Source organism: Megalops cyprinoides, chromosome 17, assembly GCF_013368585.1.
Source record: "Megalops cyprinoides isolate fMegCyp1 chromosome 17, fMegCyp1.pri, whole genome shotgun sequence".
NCBI classification, from domain to species: Eukaryota; Metazoa; Chordata; class Actinopteri; order Elopiformes; family Megalopidae; genus Megalops; species Megalops cyprinoides.
In genome coordinates this window covers 27,340,242-27,361,894 of record NC_050599.1, presented here as the reverse complement: position 1 = coordinate 27,361,894, position 21,653 = coordinate 27,340,242, and the positions used below count along the sequence as shown (strand labels likewise).

General features: G+C 44.6%; 3 protein-coding genes across 4 annotated transcripts in view; all 3 read right to left on the bottom strand.

The window, feature by feature from the left end:
• Positions 1-15,156, bottom strand: part of LOC118792108 (apoptosis-stimulating of p53 protein 1-like) — a 32,412-nt gene extending 17,256 nt beyond the window's left edge. The window contains exons 1-4 of the mRNA XM_036549821.1: positions 14,045-15,156; positions 5,403-5,550; positions 3,124-3,243; positions 1,118-1,188 (exon numbers count right to left, since the gene is read on the bottom strand). Of these exons, the coding sequence (XP_036405714.1) occupies positions 1,118-1,188; positions 3,124-3,243; positions 5,403-5,550; positions 14,045-14,053 (348 nt within the window). The 5' untranslated portion in view covers positions 14,054-15,156. The remainder of the gene's footprint in view (positions 1-1,117; positions 1,189-3,123; positions 3,244-5,402; positions 5,551-14,044) is intronic.
• A 1,080-nt stretch (positions 15,157-16,236) lies between these two features.
• atp5mpl (ATP synthase membrane subunit 6.8PL) lies at positions 16,237-19,105 on the bottom strand. The gene is made up of 4 exons (XM_036550528.1): positions 19,010-19,105; positions 17,503-17,626; positions 16,914-16,934; positions 16,237-16,566 (listed from the first exon to the last, which is right to left on the bottom strand). The coding sequence occupies exons 2-4, from the start codon at positions 17,624-17,626 to the stop codon at positions 16,553-16,555; spliced, it is 159 nt and encodes a 52-aa protein (XP_036406421.1). The 5' UTR covers positions 19,010-19,105; the 3' UTR covers positions 16,237-16,552.
• Positions 19,106-20,768: 1,663 nt separating this feature from the next.
• Positions 20,769-21,653, bottom strand: part of LOC118792011 (reticulon-1-A-like) — a 48,523-nt gene continuing 47,638 nt past the window's right edge. For both annotated transcript variants that reach the window (XM_036549690.1, XM_036549691.1), the window contains one exon: positions 20,769-21,615. In XM_036549690.1, coding sequence (XP_036405583.1) covers positions 21,573-21,615 — 43 coding nt within the window. In that variant the 3' untranslated portion in view covers positions 20,769-21,572. The remainder of the gene's footprint in view (positions 21,616-21,653) is intronic.

Genomic DNA, 21,653 nt, shown 5'->3' with positions numbered 1-21,653 from the left:
AATCCATAATTGGCTGAACTTAAGTTTAGCTACCTGATTACATAACTTAAGACTGAAATAAACAAGTTGTTTTGATGACATGAAACCTCCAACAAGCTGTATACAACTTGTTATGATACTATTGCTGTAGTACCATTTCTAACATTATCTAAACACTGTTGCTGGATTCACTAGCTAGCTAGTGAAAAAGCTAGCTAACAAGCTGGCTTTTTAGAAATCTTCAATTTCAAATTAATGTTAAACAGTAGGGTTCAATTGCTGCCTTACTAGAATTATTAGAACTACTTCCTTCTGAGATGGTTAATGTTTCCAACATAGCAACTTAATTTAGCCCTTAATGATTTGGAATGGACCAGTTTTATACATGTTTGCCAATGAGCAATGTTATTAAAACAACATACGAAAACTCCATTTATCCATGGCATATCGGCAAATTTTGTTAACTGGGTAAGAACGAACCATTTTATGAAGTACTTTTTGTTATAACATTGCTAAGGAGTAATGTACAGTTCAAGTAAAGCAAGTAAAAATTCCACTGACATTTTTTAAGAAAAAAAAAAATTACATCATTTTATCATATTATTATTATGTATTATATAACAGGACATTACATTCCAGCCAGTTTTAGTCTAAGCCGTGTGGTAATTTGATTTTGCAATATATTCTCAGGGCTATGAAACATTTTGTCATTTTCTAATTTTGCAAAATTCAATACTACGATATTACTCATATTTTTAAATGAACAGTATCCAAATATGCTGCCAGGGATGTACGTAATCAACTCAGGTGATGTACTTTGCTCAACAGTACAAACACAGTGTACCACTGGGAATTTTCCCCTGTAACACCTGTTATCACCTGGATACTGCTGCCACAGCTGTGTGTGTACAGTATATGCACAGTGTGTGAATGTGTTTCTATAGCGTATGTACAGTGTGTGCAATGTCTGCAAAGTTTGTTTAAAGTGTATGCATAGTGTGTGTATAGATATGTATATGTATATGTAAAGGCTGTGTAAAGAGCATTTGCGGTATGTGCTTGAAGTGCATGTAAAGTGTGTGTGCAGTGTGTACTGCATGTGCATACAGGGTGTACAGTGTACAGTTTGTGCACGTACCCCGTTCTCATTGGTCTTTTCCGTGCTCCCTCCGTTCTTCCTTCTGGCCTGCTCCTGAGGCTGCTGGCTGCCTGCAGGCCATGGAGACAGAGACAGCATTATTCAGCGTGTATTTCAGCGTCAGTCAGTAACTGACATTTCGTTGCCTCGTAGCTTATGCCTGACATATCACCCATTCACCCAACTGCACAACTACCTAAAGCAATTTTGGGAGCACTCCACCCAGGACTGGAGCCAACAACCTGGTCACAAAGGCAATGCGCAACACCAAGTTTTTTTCTCCTCAAGAGAGTACAGAGCAGAAAACGGCAAGGCTCCTCTGCGTGAATCTTTGGTGAGATCTGACTCTTTGCATGGTTAATGGTTTGAGAAACTCCTCCTCTGTACTGCCACTTCCAAAATGTTTTTCAATATACACAACATTACCAATATTGCCACAGTTGCAACTAAATCACATTGTGTACTGAACGCAACTCCACTGCAACGACCACTTTGGACCACAATTGGCAAAAGAAAAAAACAAATGATTTACTGGTCCCCCGAATCTTATGATCATGCTGCCAGAAATCTGTGGAATTTGCGTAATAGTGGGGAGGCAAAGTATGGGTACAAAACAAGGAAATGCACTGGAGGATTACTGGTTCAGTTCCCAGCAAGATCTGCAGTTGCACCAGTGAGCGAATGCTACCTCAGAAAACATCCAGCCTCATGAATGGGCTGGGTAAGGGTATCCACTATCCAAATTCTAACAATTACTACCACCATCATCACTACCATCATTGTCTGAGCAGAACTGTGCACCCTGTAAGTGAAGAGATGCATCACTGTGACAGTGTGATGAATTCACAGTGGAGCGCTGTGAGCTAAATCTCTAACACACTCTCCCCTGAGCCAAGAACAGCACAGAAACAGAGCTACAGAGGAGACACACACACACACACAGAGCTCCAATGGCTCAGGACAGCACATTCTGTCCAGAGAGGACTGCTGGTTCCACTGCAGGCATTATCTGACAAACAGCAGTCAGATACATCCTGTCTTGCACCTAAACCGATCGGTGTATCTGGTGCTACAGCTATGGAGGAAGGGGTCCACAGAGTCCACTATTCCCTGGAACACTCTAAACAAATAGCAGTGAGAAATGACCTGCTGTCCTACGCTGATCCAGAATCAGTCTGGCTAGTCTGGAGGTCTGGAGTGCTCAGCTTTAAGCCCAACAACAAACAATGACTTGTCATTACATTACATTACATTAGCTTAGCAGAGACTTACATAATGCACAATTTTGAAATGTTATTCATTTATACAGCTGAGTATTTGCTCAGGCTGTTAAGGTTAAGCACCCTTCCTAAGGGAAGGACAGCAGTGCCCCATCTGGGATTTGAACCAGAAGCCCTTTTCAGTTACAGGCCCTGCTCCTTACTTCTACACCATGCCCTGTGAAAACTCAGGATGATTTGCCAGTGGTGTGTGGCAGGATGTCCTTTAACCTTCAGTTAAGACAGGCATTAAAGCGACCCTGCAAATAACAACCCCGGTTTATTTTTTCCCCTTCACTACCTGAATACTGGGGTCAAAAACTGCGTTATGTGCTGGTTATTGTGAGACTAATTACAAATCAAGCTGATTAACTCCACAACCAGAGATGGGAATGGGAGAACTTGCAGACCTTCAATGAGGTCAGTTTTAAATTTCAGTGGGGAAACTACAGATGTATTATTGACAGCTCTTACACAAATGGGTTACGGTATGTATGTAAAATTGTATGGCCACTCCAAATTGCTCAGGAAATGATGCAGTGGCACTTGGTATGAAACCATTAAGTAAAGTCAGCACCTGTCCATCAATGTTATCCAACTGTTGTTTTACAAAGTTACTACTTTGGCTGCTACGTGTGCTCCCTATGTTTGTCTTTTGATTGACAGTCTGGCTGGCCTCTGTGTGTTGTCTGTGGATCCCTGGCAGGAGGAAGTCAAGGTAATGAGCGGGGCGCTCGGCATACTCACCCTGGTCGCTGCTCTCAGCAGGGGACTCCTCATGGCGGAGGAAGAACTTCACTTCCTGTTTCCGGGGGCCCCACTTCTGCAGGTGGTCGTACATCATGTGGTCCAGGGGGATGGCCCTCTCTGCGGAGGAGAGGGGGCGGAGTCATGAGTGGCCCCAGCAAATCACAGAGCGGCAGGGACCGTGGATAGTTGTGCCATGATAAGGAACAGCCAGTTGGCCTACCCTCACCCAGCTGAATCTAGAATCACCCTTAATTATAGGGCTGCGGAGAAGAGACTTGGGAAAGGAGATGAAACAAAGCCACAAGAAAGATCTGTCCCACTGAAAACAGGAAGGACACACAGGGAGGATGAAAGCGCTAGAGCTGAACAACATGCCCCGCCCAAATCTAGGAATTTTCCAAAGCAGGGGTTGGCTGGGGGTCTGAGATGAAACAGAAATGCTCAAAACAAGTCAGCAGACTTTTGAAGTGCAAGATGATGAACAGACTCAGAAAAATACACAATCATTCATTCATTGGCTCATTTATTCAGGAGCTGCTGTGATTCTGAAACACATCTCAAAGGTTTTTAAAGGAACTCTTGAGGAACAGCATATAACAACCTGGACTTAACCCCTCCCCCTTCCAGTAATGGCCAATGAGGTAGTTTAAAAGTAACATGCTATGGTCAAAAGGAACTTACATGAGTTACTGTCCTAGCTTTCCCAATCCACAGCAGAACTGGAGCTTGAACTGGGCCATTAACTTGGGAGTTTTGTAATGGTTTTATTGTGTGTTGTTTTAATTAGTCTCTCCTCATCTCCCACAATGCACCACTTCAGTCTGACAAGAGCGGGACTGATCATGCAAATCTCACAGCAAACTGTTTAGATTTACCTACTAATAAAACTAAAATGGATCAAAACCAACAGACATTTGTGTGCGTGACATTTAAAGCATGGTGCTACTGTTGCAACTGAAGATAGTAAAAGTAAAGTCCGCCAGCTGAGAACTACATTAAATTGACCAGGTGTCTGTGGGATGTCTTAATACATTTACAAGTAGTCTTAGGAGGCATTTTGAGTAGGAAGTTCATTCAAGGTCCATCTCTGAAGAGCTTAGTCATTGCTTAAATTAAGTGATGGTACTTGTGGATTAAGAGACTACATTGTTACATAAAGTGCCCAGACGGATGAGTCCAAAGCATCAGACCAAACACCCCCCCCCCCTTTCTCAATACATTTCCTTTCTGGTGGCTATAAAGTCCTGTGATACCCACTCATGTCTCCGTGAGAGGAATACCGCCACGTCTGAGCCCATTAAGGAAGGGGTAAGTAAAGCTTGGGAGCAAAAAGGAAGCAGGTAGAGGATTCTGGCACATTCTGGCACATTTCCTATTTCAAAATTCCACAGTTTTTCCAGACCTCAATTCACAGCCTCACTCTGCTGGGTTTTTTGGCTTGTGCTTTGGCAATTCAAGCTCAAGTCATTATGTTCACTCAAGGAAAGGTTCAGCTGAAAGAGATCTCAGCTCTGATTGAAAGCAGAGATTGTTCCTGCGCTCCGTGTTCAGACACGTACTCTTCCACTCATGTTATTGATTTTGTTCATTCTTAATAATACAGACATTCTTCCTTCTGCAGGTATAGCTGAATATATTTCATCTGCATATTTTCAGAATGTGATGCCCCACTTTTAAGCTCAAGTGCCCCCTTCCAACTTGTTTTGCCTCAGTACCCCTCTGAGGGCCATGGATTCCCTGGAAAGACCCTCCTGTCCTCTAATGCTGGGAGAGTCAATTCTGGTTGTGGAGGTCTGCAATCCAACAGGATTTCCAGCTCTACTTCAATAAATGATGCTCTTGCAACTGAAAGGTGGTGATGAATTTGATTCATCAAACACAGCGATGAATTGGGTGGCTTAGTCCTGGCCATAAGGACCACATCTAGCAGCAGGGGGCACCAGAAACCTCAAATTAAGGCATCCCCCACAGACTGGAGGCTGGGGGCAGTTATAAGGCAGTTCACCTGCGGCTCACTGTCATTAGATAAGCATTCCCTGCAGTGGTCATTGTCCTGAGGAAGTCATGCATGGGGAGGAAAGGGGGAGGCACATGGAGTGGAGAATGGCAATGATTGGCATATGGTTTTCTGGGAGGAGCGATGGTGTCGATAGCATGAGCAGAGGAGAGGTGGTATTCTGGGCAGAGAGGGTGGCATGTGGGTTTGAGTGGGAAAAGCTTGGACTGGAGGGGGTGGTGCTTGGGAGTTTGTGTGACTGGGGGCCGGCAGCTCTCACCATTTCCCCTCCAGACTTCGGCCAGGTGGCAGCCACTCTCTCCGGGCTCCTTGCAGAAGTCCACCACATCTCGGCAACGTGTCTCCGGGGTGATGGGCACCTCAGTCAGCGTCTGCTCGCTGCCACTCAGGTACACCGTCAAGATCATCTGTGAGGGGCGAGAGAAGAGAGAGAGGAGACAGAGGAGTGGGGGGGGGGAGAGAAAGGGGAGTAAGAAAGAAATGGGAAAGATGCAAGAACAGAGCGAAAGGTTAGAGCAGGGTCCTTTTGCTAACCTACATGAACACACACACATACAGTGCAGTCTCATTATAGTAAACACAGAGAGATCCAAGACCTCAGCTAGCCAAAGCCAGCTAAAAACCACAGCACACACACCCTGCCAGCTCCACTGCTGGATGTGGTCGTACAGTGGCTGCTCGGAGAACTACTGACAGATGGGTGGCTTCTTGTCTGTTCACTGGGATCTCTCTGCAAACACAGCTGTGATTTCCCCTAGCTGTGCGCTCTTTAAGGGTGGGCTGATGATCAAAGGTGGTATCAGGATGGCTCACCTGTGTACCCTTTTTCCACTGTAAAACTGGACCCTCACTGGCTCATTTGTACAATCCTACTGTAAAACTGGAACCAGACCATCTCATCTGTATAATTCTTTTAGGCTATAAAACTGGACTCAGGATGACTCACATGTGTAACCCTTTCCACTATAAAACTGGAACCAGGCTGGTTTACCTGTATAACCCTTTTCCACTGTAAACTGGAACCAGGTTAAAATACCAGTTTCCTCCCTTTACCACTTAGATCAAGGGGAATCTCAGCCTTGTACCACAGTTAAAGTCAGACCTGCTTAGACCCCAGCATTCAGTGTGGTCTCCTACAGCTTTGGTTATGGGTAATTCCATGAGGAAGCAATTGTGCTGCAAAAAAAAGTTTTACCTCCAGCTCTACAGTGAAAAAGGGGTATAATGAGTCAGCTTCATTCCAGCTCTACAGTGGAAAGGGGGTATTACCAACCAGCCTGGTTTCAACTTTACAGTGGAAAAGGGGCATAACGAGCCAGCCTGGTTCCTGCTCTACAGTGGAAAAGGTGTATAATGAGCCAGCCTGGTTCCAGTTCTTCCATCCCGAAATGAAACAGATGTGCCAGTCTTCCACCAATCGAGGAGACAATAATCTGTCTGACCGAAGGCGTCCAAGCTTTCCCTGTTAAATCTCCACGAACAGACACCGGACAGACGGTACCAAGATTACCCGATGCCCAAGATTAACGGTCCTGACGACAGGGATTTCCTGTAACCTTCCATTCACTCTCCCAAAGCACACCCCACAGCCCCGCCCACCCCAGCTCACTTTGCCCACTCTGCAGACTGAGCGTCATGCTTCCCCTCAGATTTGGACTTAGCTCTGGAGCTCTGTGAGGACCACCTGAGCCTGCTCTAATCACTGCCGCTGCAGAGAGAGAGAGAGAGAGGAGGACTTCAGACAGGTGATTAAAGCTACAGGTGCTCTGGGGCACGGCTCCAGTCTGCAGAGGTGAATGGGTGTCTGGCTTGAACAGGGGCAGGGGAATCAACTCTGTCTGCTCCAGAAATACTGGCCCTGTCACAACCTGGACACACATTTACCTGCCTCGATGACAACCTCCCCTGTCTTTCTCTGAGTGCCCTGCTTTTGTCACATGGGAGGAAGGAGGGAAAGAGACAGAAGCAGATGCACTTTTTCCTATACTGTAATAAATTAGGAAAAAATACTTTGAATATTATGAACTATATTCTTTGTATTCTGAATCTGAATACCACAGCCTTAGGGACAGGGGGAAGGAAGCATCTACGCTGGAACTTCAAAAATGTGGAATTCATAATTCCAATTAGAAAAATATATATAAATAAAAGAAACATTTTTTTTTCCTGTTTCAACAATAAATGGGTTTTAGGAGATGAATACGCATTTTGTACAATTTTGATATATTGTTGTGAAAATTACTTTGGCAATACTACACATCTGTGTGGCCATGCCAATAAAGCTTGTTTGAATTTGAATTTGAGAGAGCGGGGCTGTGTGTGACCTCGTCACTCAGCCATTGATAAACACACACAGACTGACACACACTCACACGCACAATGACACACACAGAAGGGCCTGTCAGTGCATAAAATCCCCATGTCCCAGACTGCGGTGCAAGATCCAACTGATGTTCCCTGTACAGTAACTCTCAGTAGTCTCGCATGAGGCTGAGCATATGGGACAACAACCCCTATCAGCTCGGGATGCTGATCTCCTCTCTGTCCCCCTGACGACCTCTCTGTGGGACTCTTTCCCTCACTGGTCCCCCGGGTTAGGCACAGATGTCCCAGGCTACAGCTGTGACCTGACAGCTCACAGGAACGCCCGTGCACCATGGAGGGGTCCAAATTGCCGCACGGAACCACACTAGCCCCGTACACGGCATGTGCATGTGTGCATATACGAGTGTGTGTGTGAGAGCAAATGTGTGCATATATGAGTGTGTATGTGTGTCTATTTGAGTGTGTGAATATATATGTCTATACGAGAGCTCAAATGTGTGCGTGTATGCGTATTCGCGCAAGTGTTTTTCTCTCAGCCTGTGCTCATTAGCATTAGTTAAATGAAAGTTCCCGCTGTCTGTTAAGAGGCAGGATTACACCACTAAAGCCCCAAGGAGAGGGTCAGATGGAGGGGCATGGCGGCATATCACACTGCCAGCGTCGCCCAAATGGGTCGAGAACAAACTCTCCTTCTGGATGAGGAGGAATGACACTGGCCCTAGTACACCAGGCTGAATATAAACAGGCTGGCACAAGACTGGGTTACAGGCCCCTTCTCAGGGAAGCCATTTTGGAAGATATGTTAGCAATCCATCCGCATCAGTCCTACGCTAGACTTCCCTTTCTCCTGATTTAATCATGCATTACTACTGCTGAGCAGATACTCTTATGCAGGGCAAGTTGCAGAACATAGATTAGATTGTGCACATTATCCATTTATACTCCTGGCAGTCTGCGAAAACAATTCAGACTGGGTATCTCGCTCAAGGGTACAACCACACCAGCTCATTACATTACTGTTATTTAGCAAACACCCTTATCCAGAGCGACTTACATAGATTACAGTTTTTACATGTTACCCATTTATGCAGCTGGATGAGGCAATTCTGGGTTAAGTACCTCACCCAATGGAACAGCAGTGCTCAGTATCCCAGCGGGTAATCGATTCAGCAGCCTTTCGGTTACAAGCCTTGGTCCTTACCACTACACTACACTGCTGGCTCGTGTGGGATTTGCACCCACAACATTCTGGTTATAAGACCAGTTTTTCAACCACCTCCCTTCAGTACCAGCCCTTATACCCCTTTGGCTGGACCGCCTGTATGTTACCCTTGATGACGTAAGCAGGGAAAGGAGTAAGTGCCCATGTCAGTGAGCCGGATAAGCCCCAGCCAGGCCAGATACCAGGCAAGGACATGGAGGATAAAGGCTTATGAAGGCTAATGTGATAGATTTCTAGCACTACCCGTACTCTAGTGCGAGTTTCAGTGCATCGCCCAGGACCGACTTTTTGTCTCTGCTTTGGGAACGGCAGGTCCCTCCCCTGCTTGCGGTGTGTGGGGCACGGCTTTTCCACCCATGTTCCCTTAAACCGGCGCTCAGACAACCAGGAACTTTGTGCCACGACTTGTCCATGTACAAGGATCGCATCAAATTAACTGTGACTCAGGGTCATGTGAAGGGTCAAAAGAGATGCAGTCTGCATCTTTGCTGTTATGCAACCTATACTGTTTGATAAAGAAAAGAGAATAATGTTATGGATGAGTTATGCTAGGAGAAAGCCTATCTATTTAAGAGGAGTGCCCCCCCAGGAAAGAGAAGGGGCAAGGCTGTCAAGACACATGCCCACTGGTGGGTTTCTTGGCCACGCCCACTCTCTGCATCCAGAATGAGATGCAGGAGAGCAGAGAGGACATGTCTAATGAGAGCAGGCAGCTGACAGGAAGAATCACACGCCCCACTGACCTCCCATCCCCTCCATTCCTGTCTCTGATCTCTCCCACCTCTGGTCCAAGTCACTGCTCCCTTCCCGTCCAATCACAGCTAACCCTCAGTCTCACCCCACCCACTCTGTTGAAGCTCCACCCACAGCAGGTCGTGCTTGCTGACTGTCAATATGAATACATGAATGTGTAAGTATGAGCATGTGAATGTGTGAAGGCAAACATCTGGGTCTGCATCTACTGATGAGACTGGGCGGCCCCCTTTTGATCCCCTCCTCAAAGCAAAAACAGCTGCAAAATGCCAGGTCATTTGACCAACCTGACGCAGGTTTCAGAAGGCTCCAGGCTCTAAGAAGTGGTACCACCACCAGCCGAACTAAGGGCATTGCACCACAGTTCACGCAAATAGCCTTCCTGCCACATCACTTTGGCAATATACCAGACACAACTGCCTTGAGTATTGAAGTTTCAGATGGCATTTAATGACAGAGGACAGCAATACATGATGGTTAAGACACAGATCAATCCCAAGTGGGGCACAGCTGTTATCCCTCTGAAACTAATTCTGAATTGGACATGTTAAAAACATCTGTAAGGTACATACCGATTCATCCCAGATAATCTTATCTACCACAGCAATAAACCAATGAGGAATATCCTCAGTGATTCAGAACTATTGTGACAGGCCTCATTAATATTTGATAAGCCCTCCGATTTGGAGATGTCAGTTCAGAATGAGATGTGGAAAAAAATGAGAACAAATATGCTGAACTCGTTTCAGATCCTTAAAAGATGGAAGCAGACATGATAGAGAGTTCCAAACTGGGTGAAAGTCACTACTGCCCTGGAAAATGTGCTCCACTTCACTCTCATCTCTGGTTACACACCATGCAGCAAGGAGGCCTTCATGTAGAAGTCTATTAGCAGAGTTCCAGCCCAGGATAGTTCACTGTGAAGCACAGAAAGACAGTGAAAATCAAACAGCGGGGCTTGCTCTATGCTCACAGGGAGGCAGAGCGAGATTACACACGCTTTCCCAATCTGCTTTTAGGGCCCCGACAACAGCGCCCCGGCTGACACGGCCCTCGCCGCTTCCCATTGGCTGAGCCCCCCCGCCGCCGCTGCTCGACCGCGCGCCGGCACTCGATGACACAGCCACGGGGCACGGACGGGGGTCGTCGCCATCCCATCGCTCAAAGTGCGGGGGGGGGTGCTTCGAGTGGCCTCCACGCGAGCCACGGGCTCCGCGCCCATTCCACGCTGACCCACTTTCTGCACGAAGGGAGGGGGGTGGGGGCACTCCCAACCCTACTACTCCTGAGGAAAACAAGGCTACTATGCCAGAGCGGCCTCAGGTCTGTTCACGGGTCCACCACACTGCCCACCGAGGCCTGTGCCCCACACTCCATCTCTCCCCTCAGAGGCCCTGCCCAGTCCGTGCCTAATATGATTCCCAGAGATCCCAATGCATGACCATGCTCTTCTCACTCCTGACAGCCAGAGCACTTAAAATATCTCTCTGCAGAGGGTCCATTTGTGATCTATTGTGCTGACCAGCCAGAGGCAGCTGGTGAGCCACTTACAAGGGAGGCGGGGTTTAGGCACAGCCACTGGGGGGGGGGTGTTTCCATGCTACACTGCTTCTCATCAACACTGCGGTCTTTCCTCACCCCTCAGTGGGTGATTTTACCCACAATTCCCTGGGTCCCCTTAACTGGCAGCAGGCTGGGTGGCCAGCTGTGTGCCATTGAGCCAATGCCTGGGGACTGTGAACAAGACACCAAGCTCGGGGGTGCTTCGGCCCCTGTTTGGCTAAGAGGGGCCAGGGAGAGGCGCTTGATGCCTCACCAGTATGCTACAGAAAGCTGCTGCTCCTCCCCAGCGCACAGGGACGTTCCATTCCAACAGTACTTTAATGGTGCAAGGAAACTGGCTGTTCTCTCAGCCAGTGTGGACTGGCTTTGTTTTAAGCGCCTGGAAGACAAACAAACCGAGTCAACCGAGTCTGTAACCTTGAGATATATGTGTGTGTGTGTGTGTGTGTGTGTGTGTGTGTTAGGGGGACAGGGGGCTAGGAGTAAGCACTGTAATGTAATGTATTGTAAAAACTAACTTGCTTACTTCCACTTGACTCTACTGTGTCAACCCACTACTAACCCACCACTATCTGCAGGCTAGTAACACACTTGGTCTGTTTTCTGTGGAAAAAGCCTCCAGTTCTCCTCAACTATCACCAAGCCAAATGTTAACGCCGTATAATAATTCGGAGAGTCCTCTCTGCGCGTTTTAAATTTAAAAACCTGCCATTTTTACTCAGCGAAACCACAGCCCATTTTACCGGTACATATTTGATTCGCAGACACACATTTCCATGGCAACTTCCAAATTTCGCGTATTGATTTACTTTTGATGTTCCACAGAAAAAGGCAAGGCTCCAAATGCTACTGAATCTCCGATTGCTCTAAACAGGTAACAGTTTCTGATGAAACTACAGCTTGAAAGGTTCACTCTGCAAACTCCAATCCTCTGCGCCAGCTAACGGGTATGCCATCCTGGGAGTTCGCTTAGAGGAAACCCATTAAAACTAAAAAAAAGGAGCCCTCCCCTTGAAGAGCTGAAGGGCATCTCTGAGGACCTAAAGACTGGATGCCTTTTAAAGCATCGTATAAGGCAATTACGACCCAGTTGTAAAACTAATTATTTCAATTACCAAAACGGCAACAGATTTCGCTGAAGACAGGTCGAGTACAGGGTCCTTTCAGGCGTGGACAATCTAGGGCCTCCTCGAGTTTTCAAAAAAAAAAAAAAAGTCAGCGAGCACCAGTATTTTAGACTGCGTTTGTCTCAAATTTGAAAATCTGATAATCCGCTCAAACTTTCGTCCTAATGAGTGGTATCGGTGACGAATAATGGACTAATGCCGGCTCTGATTTTCTTAGGAGACACACTGCGTGAAACAGAGGGAGATTATCCCACAAGACTCTCCGACCCCCATAATCTCAGTTTTAAAGGAGATCCCCCAATACGATGGTGTTCTGCGCACTTGTATGTCTATGTCAAAACCTTGAAGTAACCGCCGCCTACATCACTGACGGGTCATCATCTGGTGGCAGAGGAGTCTAATTTACCAGTCACCAGAGTTGTGGAGCAGTTGTCTTGTTAGAAAACTGATGCATCTGATACACGGGATTAGGGTCCGCAATCAATGCGAGTTCGATCTCTATTCCCGTTTTAACCCACTTCGATTTCCTTCATAAAACACAGCTCCGAAATATTTCGTCCATATTTGCGAACCCCTCTAGTCCAATGTATCTGAATGCATTCATAAATGGTTGATTTTATTCCGACCACTTTAAGATAATGTACCTGTTACCAATTCTTAACAGTCACACGTTAACATATTAAATTTACAAACATAACATTTACAGCAAATGGTTGATTGACAAAGCAAGGTTACTGAAAGACTGACGAATTGCCACGGCAACTCCGTTCATGGCGTTTCGCTCAGCTGTTTCATATGACAGCCAACTAACATATTAAAACATGGCCTTTCATAGGGTAACATTAACCACAATACGCTATAGCGAGCTAGCTAGCCGCTCGGCTGGCTAGTACAAACCACTGCGGGAGGAAAAGCGTTTACGGTGTGACCGGTTGAAATCGACCGTCACCTGAACAATTTAGTGTGTATTTCAGAGTAAGCATTTGAAAAAGATAAAAACGGCACCTGTGGAGGGGGGAGGCTGCGAGATGCAGCTGCTAATGTACAGGTAGCATGCGACCCAGCTGCCTCTGACAAGCGGTCTACTCCCAGCTACCTGCGGTCAGCAAAACCGCACCACAAGTCTGTGGCTGCATCGAGTTACAAATCACAACTGCTCCACTTACCTAGCTAGCTAGTTCAGGAACGCACACAGGCAGCTAGAATACGTTATATTTCTCCAGTGGGGAGATTGCCAGCTAAATAACACAGCTAGGACAGCAAACGAGGCATCTAAAATTGGTAACTGCAATGCTAACCCTTTTACATAGCTAAGTTAGCTAGATAGCTACAAGGTAAAGGGACAGGTTATCAAATTCTTCTTCAGCGAGATATCTGATTTAACTAATGTAAGGAGTCTCTCCTCAAGCACCATCCCAAATTCTCCAAATAACTACCAAAATGGGCAACAAATAACCGTAACAGTTATCATTTCTCCACCCAGCTGATTTGTTCACTTGAACCTCGATATCTAAAGCGCTCTACAGCTGTAACTATGCAGCTAACGTTAGCTAAGACACTGATCTGAAATCTGACTTCGTTTCACCATCTGCGGCTACACAGCTAACGAAATTAACCAAATTAACAATATGGAAAATGGATTCAGGAGTTTATTTTCATATAACGTTAGCTAACATGCACTATTAGATATTCTGGGTAACGTTTGCAAGCTGTTGACGGCTGTGGCAGGGTCAACATAGCCTACCTTACCCTTACATAGCACGCCAAATAAACCAAACCAGTCTGGGTAGACAGAAACTTGTTGTGGTTGCTAGTTACCTTGCTTAAACATAGCACGCAGATTACCGATCTGCCATTATCATGGTTATTTAGCTAGCCAGCTGACTGAGTTTGCAAAAATAAAATGCTTACCGGCATCATGATTGCGGTCCAGTCAAAGTGAGAGGGACATCAGAGCTGTGAACGCACGGTCCGCCGGGCTGCGAACTGGGGTAGCCCCTTTCCCCTCCGTCTCGTTATCCGCGTATCACACGATCCGGCCAAGCCGAGAGAAGGGCCCTGATTCCCCTGATTCCAGGGGCGGCGAGCGGCCCAGCCCCAGAACCAAGTCGACGAAAGTCGGATGAGATTCCGAGGCAGCGCCGCTGGTTGTATCTTGGCTAGGTGTAGTAGCTGTAGTCGAATGACGGGCTAGGCCAAACTGGGTCACGATCGGTACATAGCACAGCGGGTACAGCCTCAGCCTCCGTAAAATGCGGTAGACTAAAAACTAATCTTACCCCCACTACGGCTACTAGTCAGAAAATGTTAGGTTAACTAACAAGTCTGTCCAGCTAGCTATCTGTGGTAATAAAACCCACCTTTCCGAGCGAATACTCTCCTTGTCAATGACGCTAACAAGGATAACTAGATAGCTAGTTATTCTAGATACCGACCTGGCTAATCTTTGACCAGTGGCTGCGTTTGAGATTTAACGTTAGCCAAGACCAATACCACCGAGCGACAGCAGATACCAGACCAGAGGCTGCTTTTTACGTGATACTGACTGGATGTCAGATAAGCTAGCTAGACAGTCTCTTTCTGACGCTCTTACCCTTCTCACGGAGTCAGAGAGGTAGGTATAATAACATAGTTAGTAGCTGATGGTGTTGCCACTTACTGTGGTCAAAAGAGCAGCTAGCTGGCTAACGCTAGCTACATGTCCAATATGCACTCGGTGTGGCTAATGCAGTTGCCAGCGCGATTAATGTCCGATGCCTTGGTACAGTTAGCCAGCTATCCGGCTCCTGATCAGCAGAGACAGCTAGTTAGGTAGCTAGATCGGAATTATTCGTGACTTCTTAACCCCCCTTGCAACAGAAGAGTCCATTGGAGGTGACTTCGACGGCTTTAATAAACGGATACTGCGGAGTACAGTTTTAAATATCGCGCATGGAACGAAATCTTTTCCTTTGGCACCGACTGCAAAGCGACCGTATCTATTATTCCCAGCGTTCAATGGCTGGCTGCCTTGCTTGTTGCGGAAAAGCTAGGCGCTGTTGCTGTGAATGAAGCAAGTTATTAAATAATGTCACGTCGACGGGGAATGGAAAGAATGTCAATTATCGAGGCTGGCAACATAGATGTCTTCGTTTACGCTAATATAATAGCTAGGTAACGCTGGATAACTTTGCAAACTAATTGTTTTGAATAAATGTACGATTGCAAATTTGTTACCGCAACTCAAACAATTTGATGAGAAGATGTCCAATAAGACATAGGTAAAATGTTTCACAGAGAAATAGGTTGTGTTGTAAATATATCAGTATTTATATACATATATATAAAGTTGGACCATTTTTGAGGTTTCCAACAAATGACCAAAATGACCCTGAGATCTGGCTGATGACATTTATTTGTGCTTCATAACCTACACATTTGCAAGAAATTGTCGTGTCTCGTTGGCCTTAAAGAACAAACCGGAATGTCCTCACGAGGTTACCGTCAGTGTCCCTTAGTACCTGACACAGCAGTGCCAGAATGCTGACATCCGTCGCTATCATCGAGAACGTAAGCAGTGCTAGATTCGAGTGATTACTGTACTACATATCCGTCAAAATAACTGGGTGTCCTATAACTAAGAAATTAACTAAAGCATGTTTCAACGAACAGGTAGAGAGAACTACCTGCTCAATTCTCATGACATGTCACCAACTGGCACTATAAAAAATGGCTAACAGGAGAGAACAAACACTCCCAGCAGCTGGAAAGCTATGCTTTGGGGCTGTCATGCTGTGGATGTTTGTTTAAATATCAGTAATCTGGATGCCTCATCCTACTGTAAGAATTAAAAATCTGTACAGAGCTGGTTGAAAAAAAGTCCAAAAGCAGCAAGGTCTACATGCAAGATTGTATAAGCAGTTGTATTTGCATGCAGTAATCTAGTCTAGTGATATCACACTCTTACACTGTATTACCTGTTTCCTGCTAATATTGTAATCTAGAGTAAACTAAAAAGTTCTTCCAGCTGCTTTATCAGTGGACATCCAACAGCAATGTATGCTCATCAAGTGAAATAACCATGACACCACACCCATAATCAATTTTAAAAATGGGCACATTAATAATACTGTAATTCAGATTTTATTGTTTCCAGGTTGTGTAACGACCATAAACATTAAAACACATACATGGACCCTGACAGAGCCAAAGTACAACACCAAGATAACTTAAGTTGCATCTGGAGTCTGACTCGAGACTAGGACAGTGGGCTGTTCTGCAACAAAACATGAGCACTGACAGCAATGCAAGTGTCCTTCAAGGGTGATCTCAACAGACCAGTTTATTCATTCCCATGAGACAGACAAACACACATCCCAGCAGAAAATGTACAGAGGCTTCAGATGTATTTCACAGCGAAGGATCAACACAGCATCCCAATCAGTGGCTTGGTTCTGCAGTGTGAGAGGAAAAACCATCATGTAAGCAAACAGCAAGAGGATTAGTGATGCAAAGAGCACATGCAATCCCAAAGAATTACCATTAAGAATCAACATTTAATAACACATTACTATAAATAATCAACATAATTATTCTTGCATTAATTAACTGATCTTGTTGAGAATACTGGAGAATATCTACAGGGCAAACAAGACCAGGACAGAAAGCAAAACGGGAAAAAAAATTAAAGGCCATGCCTTCACAACTACTACTTTTAAATAACCTTACTGTATAACCCTAAAGTTCAAACATTCAATGTAATACAATATTATGCAATGAATTTAAAAAAAAAAATACTTACTGCCCTTAACTGCTTTCTTTCCTGAAAACAAGCAAAGAGATGAATTGGTCAGACGTATTGTAACATTACAGTACAAAAACACATCTGGCACTTCTGCCATGTGCCAGATTCCATTAAGCAGCATTTCCCAAACCTCTCCTGGAGGACCCCTTGTCCTGCATGTTTTAGATCTCTCCCTGCTCCAACACAGCTGATTCAAATGATCAGTTTGTTATTAAGCAGCTTCAGGAGTTCATGACGAGTTGAACATTTGAATCAGCTGTGTTGGAGCAGGAAGAGATCTAAAACATGCAGGACAAGGGGTATTCTAGGAGAGGTTTGGGAAACGCTGCATTACAGGATACTGATGAAATGTGAAGTGAGAGTGGGGCTTTATAAACACCTGCATGAGTGTGGCTAACAAGTATAGCAATAAGGCACCGTCTGCGATGCACTGATTTGAGCCGTATCATAGCATTTTCGCTGTGGAGACCGAAGCCTTCTGGCTGCTTCATGTGAGTCAACGGTCGAGCGCCTACGATTTGTGGTCCAGTTCAGTCATGAGAAACCATTGACGACTGCCCACTCCCGGTACTGAATGAGAACTTACCCCCGTAGGACACCTTGTAATACAAGTAGGACATAATGCCCAGGCCCACCCACATCTCCTGGTACGCCTTGGTGTAGTAGGGGCCCACCTTGACCCACCAGGCTGAGAATGCACCACCTGCCATCTGTCAAAAAAATGTATACAATCTGTTACACAGCATCCACAGAGGTTGCATTAGACCACTTGGTCTTGCAGTGTTGGGTGGAGCATTTTAGCTGGGATCTGACCACTGTTAGTATCTACCAAAGGATGATCAACAGGCCGCTTGGTGGTTTAAGGTCCCACAAGGATTGTTGACCAAGGACTATTTTCACCGTTACGTATCTAAATTCATCCTGTAATCATAGACCTAATGGCTTCAATGTACACGTATGACAACCAGGTCTTGGTTTGGGAAAGATTATGCATTGAAAAAGCAGCCCTAGGAACTGGGAAAACAACTGAGAACAGAACTTAAAATGGTTATTATAGCACCACAAAGTATCTTTACACCTGTATTCACGCTGACACGCTTCATTTTTTGAAAAAGCGTCACTAATTGAGTACGTTAGCATGGCCAATTGAGGACTAACTTTACAGCTCGTTAACAAAGCTGAAATCAATTATGTGCTCTAAAGCTGGGGGGTCAGAATGCATATTTCATAATTTAATTTCCTCTGCACATTGCTTATTTTAATTGACTGGGCTCATTGTTTGCCAGCTCTATTTAGAAATATATTTTCTTAATATTGTAGTAATATTAGCTTGTCTTCATAAACCCTATTTTGATGTTTTCCCAATCAGACTGACCTCGATCCCATCGCCAATTTGTTCATGCAACCACAAGTAAATGAGGACTTCATATCGGTTTATTGATATTAACATGTGATCTTTGAAATGACAGGCATGCCAGATCGACATTTTTCATCTGGTCACACTAAAAAATCGTTAGAAACAGCGTGCAGCCGTGTTCGTTGTAGGACATAATAAAATGTCACAAAGTTAGCTAGCTAGCTGATTACGGCTTTGCTGACAATGCATGAGTTATATAACTAATTAAGAGACTTGCAGTTTATGTTGATTAGCTTTCTAATTTACGCAGTTGTAAAGTTCAATTAATGTTTGCCAGCTAGAGTATATCCTGCAGCTAAAGGACGACAGGTTGCTATCTGAGCTGAGAAGCTAACGTAGCTAGGTTAGCTACATAAACTACAAAGCCGAGGAGAAACGGAAAAATTAGCTTGCAAACAGTTTTTTCATCTTCATATCAAAATGCACAAATATAAAATATACAGAAGTTATCTACGACTGACAGAAGTTAGTGTAGTTGCCTAATTCATTCGTTGTAATCGCCTTGTACTTGAATTCTGGCTGGCTAGCTCGCTAGGCCTCGCACTGGAAGGGGCAGTTTAAAACTGGATAAAGCACAAGATGAAGCTTAGCACCGGCGTTTCCTCTTACAATCTACAGCACCATATGTCCAGATGCGAACTCCTCGTTTGATGATCTTTTCTGAAAAAGCACTCACCTTGCTTCAGATCTGCACACTGTCTGGTCTGCTCAATTGAAGGAAGGTCACTAGTACCCACAGACCGCGGTGCGTTCTGGGAAGACGCAGGCGCTGCTTTTCAGCTTGAGGGATTTGTCACAGCGGCCTCTAGTGGACACTTTTCTGAAAGACCAGAGCGCTGTTGACTGGCTCTGACCGATTGTCGAAAGAATACCGTGTATTGTACGTGTGTTTATTCCCTCGTTGCCGCCCCATTTGGAGCATTGCAGTTATATTTAACTAACTTATATCGTCAGCCATTAAATCGTGCAAAGGGGATGGAGCGTTTTTAATCGTGGTTATGTTGCATTCATGCTCCCTCTGCTGGATGTCTCGTCAAAAACCCACTCGTGTCATAAACGATAGGAAAGCTTCATATCTGTGGCACTGAACGGCAATCACAATGATAGTCACTAGAGGGTGCTGTTGGACTGAAAGGGAAACCGGAAACATTGAACACAGAGCCATGGCTGAGGTTTATATATGGCGCTAGTGAGGGTGATCCCTGATATCTTCAGCATTAGATTCCGAATCAGAAGGATTGATTGCTGTGGTGGTTAATTGAGTTGAGAGATGAATTGGTTCACTAAATCAGATGGATGCCAGAAGAAGATGAGTGTGTGTTTTGAAGGTTTTAATGCAACATTATGTAGCTGTGTATCCAAGATATGTATTTTATTGTATGTTTTGTGCTGTGCATATGGGATTGTCTGCAAAAACAATTACTCAATATAGGATAATAAAGGCGAATTGAACTGAATGCCAGTCTGAGAGGTTGCAGACTGGTAAATGTCACTGATTTGGAAGGTTTTTTGATGGTGTAATGTATTTGTTTGTCCCCTAATGATAGGTAAAAATATTGGTAGTGGGAAGATTTCTCATAAGAAAGCAGGGTGATCCCATTACTTTTTCATGGGAGTCAGACTTTTTTAACAGAGCAGAGTTAAATTTTTCCTATTCATATTGATAGATTGATGTATGAATAAGCAGAATGCATGCATGTTTATCAGGTTCAGAATAAATCATCATCATTAATTTCTATTTGCCTCTTATAGTATTAGTGTTAAATGGCAATTTAGAATATAAAGTATATAGTATATAGTATAAAGTATTAAAATAATACTGAAAAAACCCTAAATATTTTGGGTACGTAATCAGTAAGCATTATGAAACTAGCAGGATCAGCAGGGCATAATAACCAAAGGAAGAACTACAAATTATTAATACTCATCGTACTACTGTCCTGTCCATATAAGATAACTTCAGGTGGAGTTCCAAGTAGGCATAATTTTATGAACATGAATACATTATCAGTTTTAAGAAAGTGTTTCATTATTTTTCAATGACCAAAGGGCGAAAAGGGAGTGGATGGCTAATCGTGGTCCATGAGCTGCTAGTTAAACAGCCCCTCATTGCAGGGTATTAAGGTGTGTATTTGTCATTTAAATGAAATGAAATGAATGCATTGTAATATACACAGTCCTTGGGAGGGTATATCGGTATATCATAATTAAGTAGGGTCAGAAGCATAAACAGGGAAGCTCAGCTTGTGGATGGCTTCTTAAACTCCCTTTGTTGATAACCAAGGGAATAACCAATGAGGACACTGCTTACTGTTTTTTATCCAATAAACAACTTACTGTAGTTTAGCCCATAAGAAAGTGGATGCTCAGGTTTTTTTTATGAGTTTTTTTCCAAGTACACAGAAAGAAGATAAAAGGAAACGGCATGTACTTGGGAACATTTATTTTGCATTCATTAATGAGCACAAGATCAGTGCAGATAGTCGAGTCCAAGACTAAGAAGAACTACAATAAACATAGCACAGGTTCAACTGGCTGAAAGTAACGCACCAGAGATTCCTCAGCGTCTTTTTAATAGTCAACAACAGTACCTAAAAACACAAGTTTGTGTTTCTCCTTATAGTAATACAAAACCAAAACTGCTGCTTTTAATGCATCTAATCAGTACATGTTAAATTATTTTGTGCCAGAAAACACACAAAAAACATTAGTCCACAAGTCTATTTGATATTTATATATACAGTGTATATGTATATGTTTACAGTTACACTGGGAAGCAAGAAGCCCCACCCACAACCCAGTAACTAGTAGAGGCATAGACTACCACAGTAGAGCGCTAAAGCTGGAGAATTCACCACACATTACAGCAAAGTCATCCGCGCTGCTGAAAAAGGTAGCAGAAAGAGGAAAAAAAACACTTAGAAAGATATCAAATATTATTTCTTACTCAAGACTCTTGACTCCATGCACTTGATAAGCAACACACAAAAGAAACACACCTAAGTTCTTTTTTATTAATTTTTTTTAAACTTGAGTTTCCTCACTAGACTCTAGTGGTTGAGACAAAGTGACTTAGCAAGTTTTAGTCTACAGACGCGGGGCAGTGGGCGGGGGCTTCTCTGGGTGCTGGGTTGCCGCGGTGATGCCGCGGCTCTACTCTCCGGTAACGTGTGGGGGGTCCGCCAGCCATCATCTCGCTCTCCCTGCGTGGGGCCATTGCCTGGCTACCGGGCGCAGGGCTACTCCGCCTTCCGCTTGGCTCCAGGCACCTTCTCCTGGATCCTGTGGGATTGCGCGCACGGGTTACCACAAGACATAGA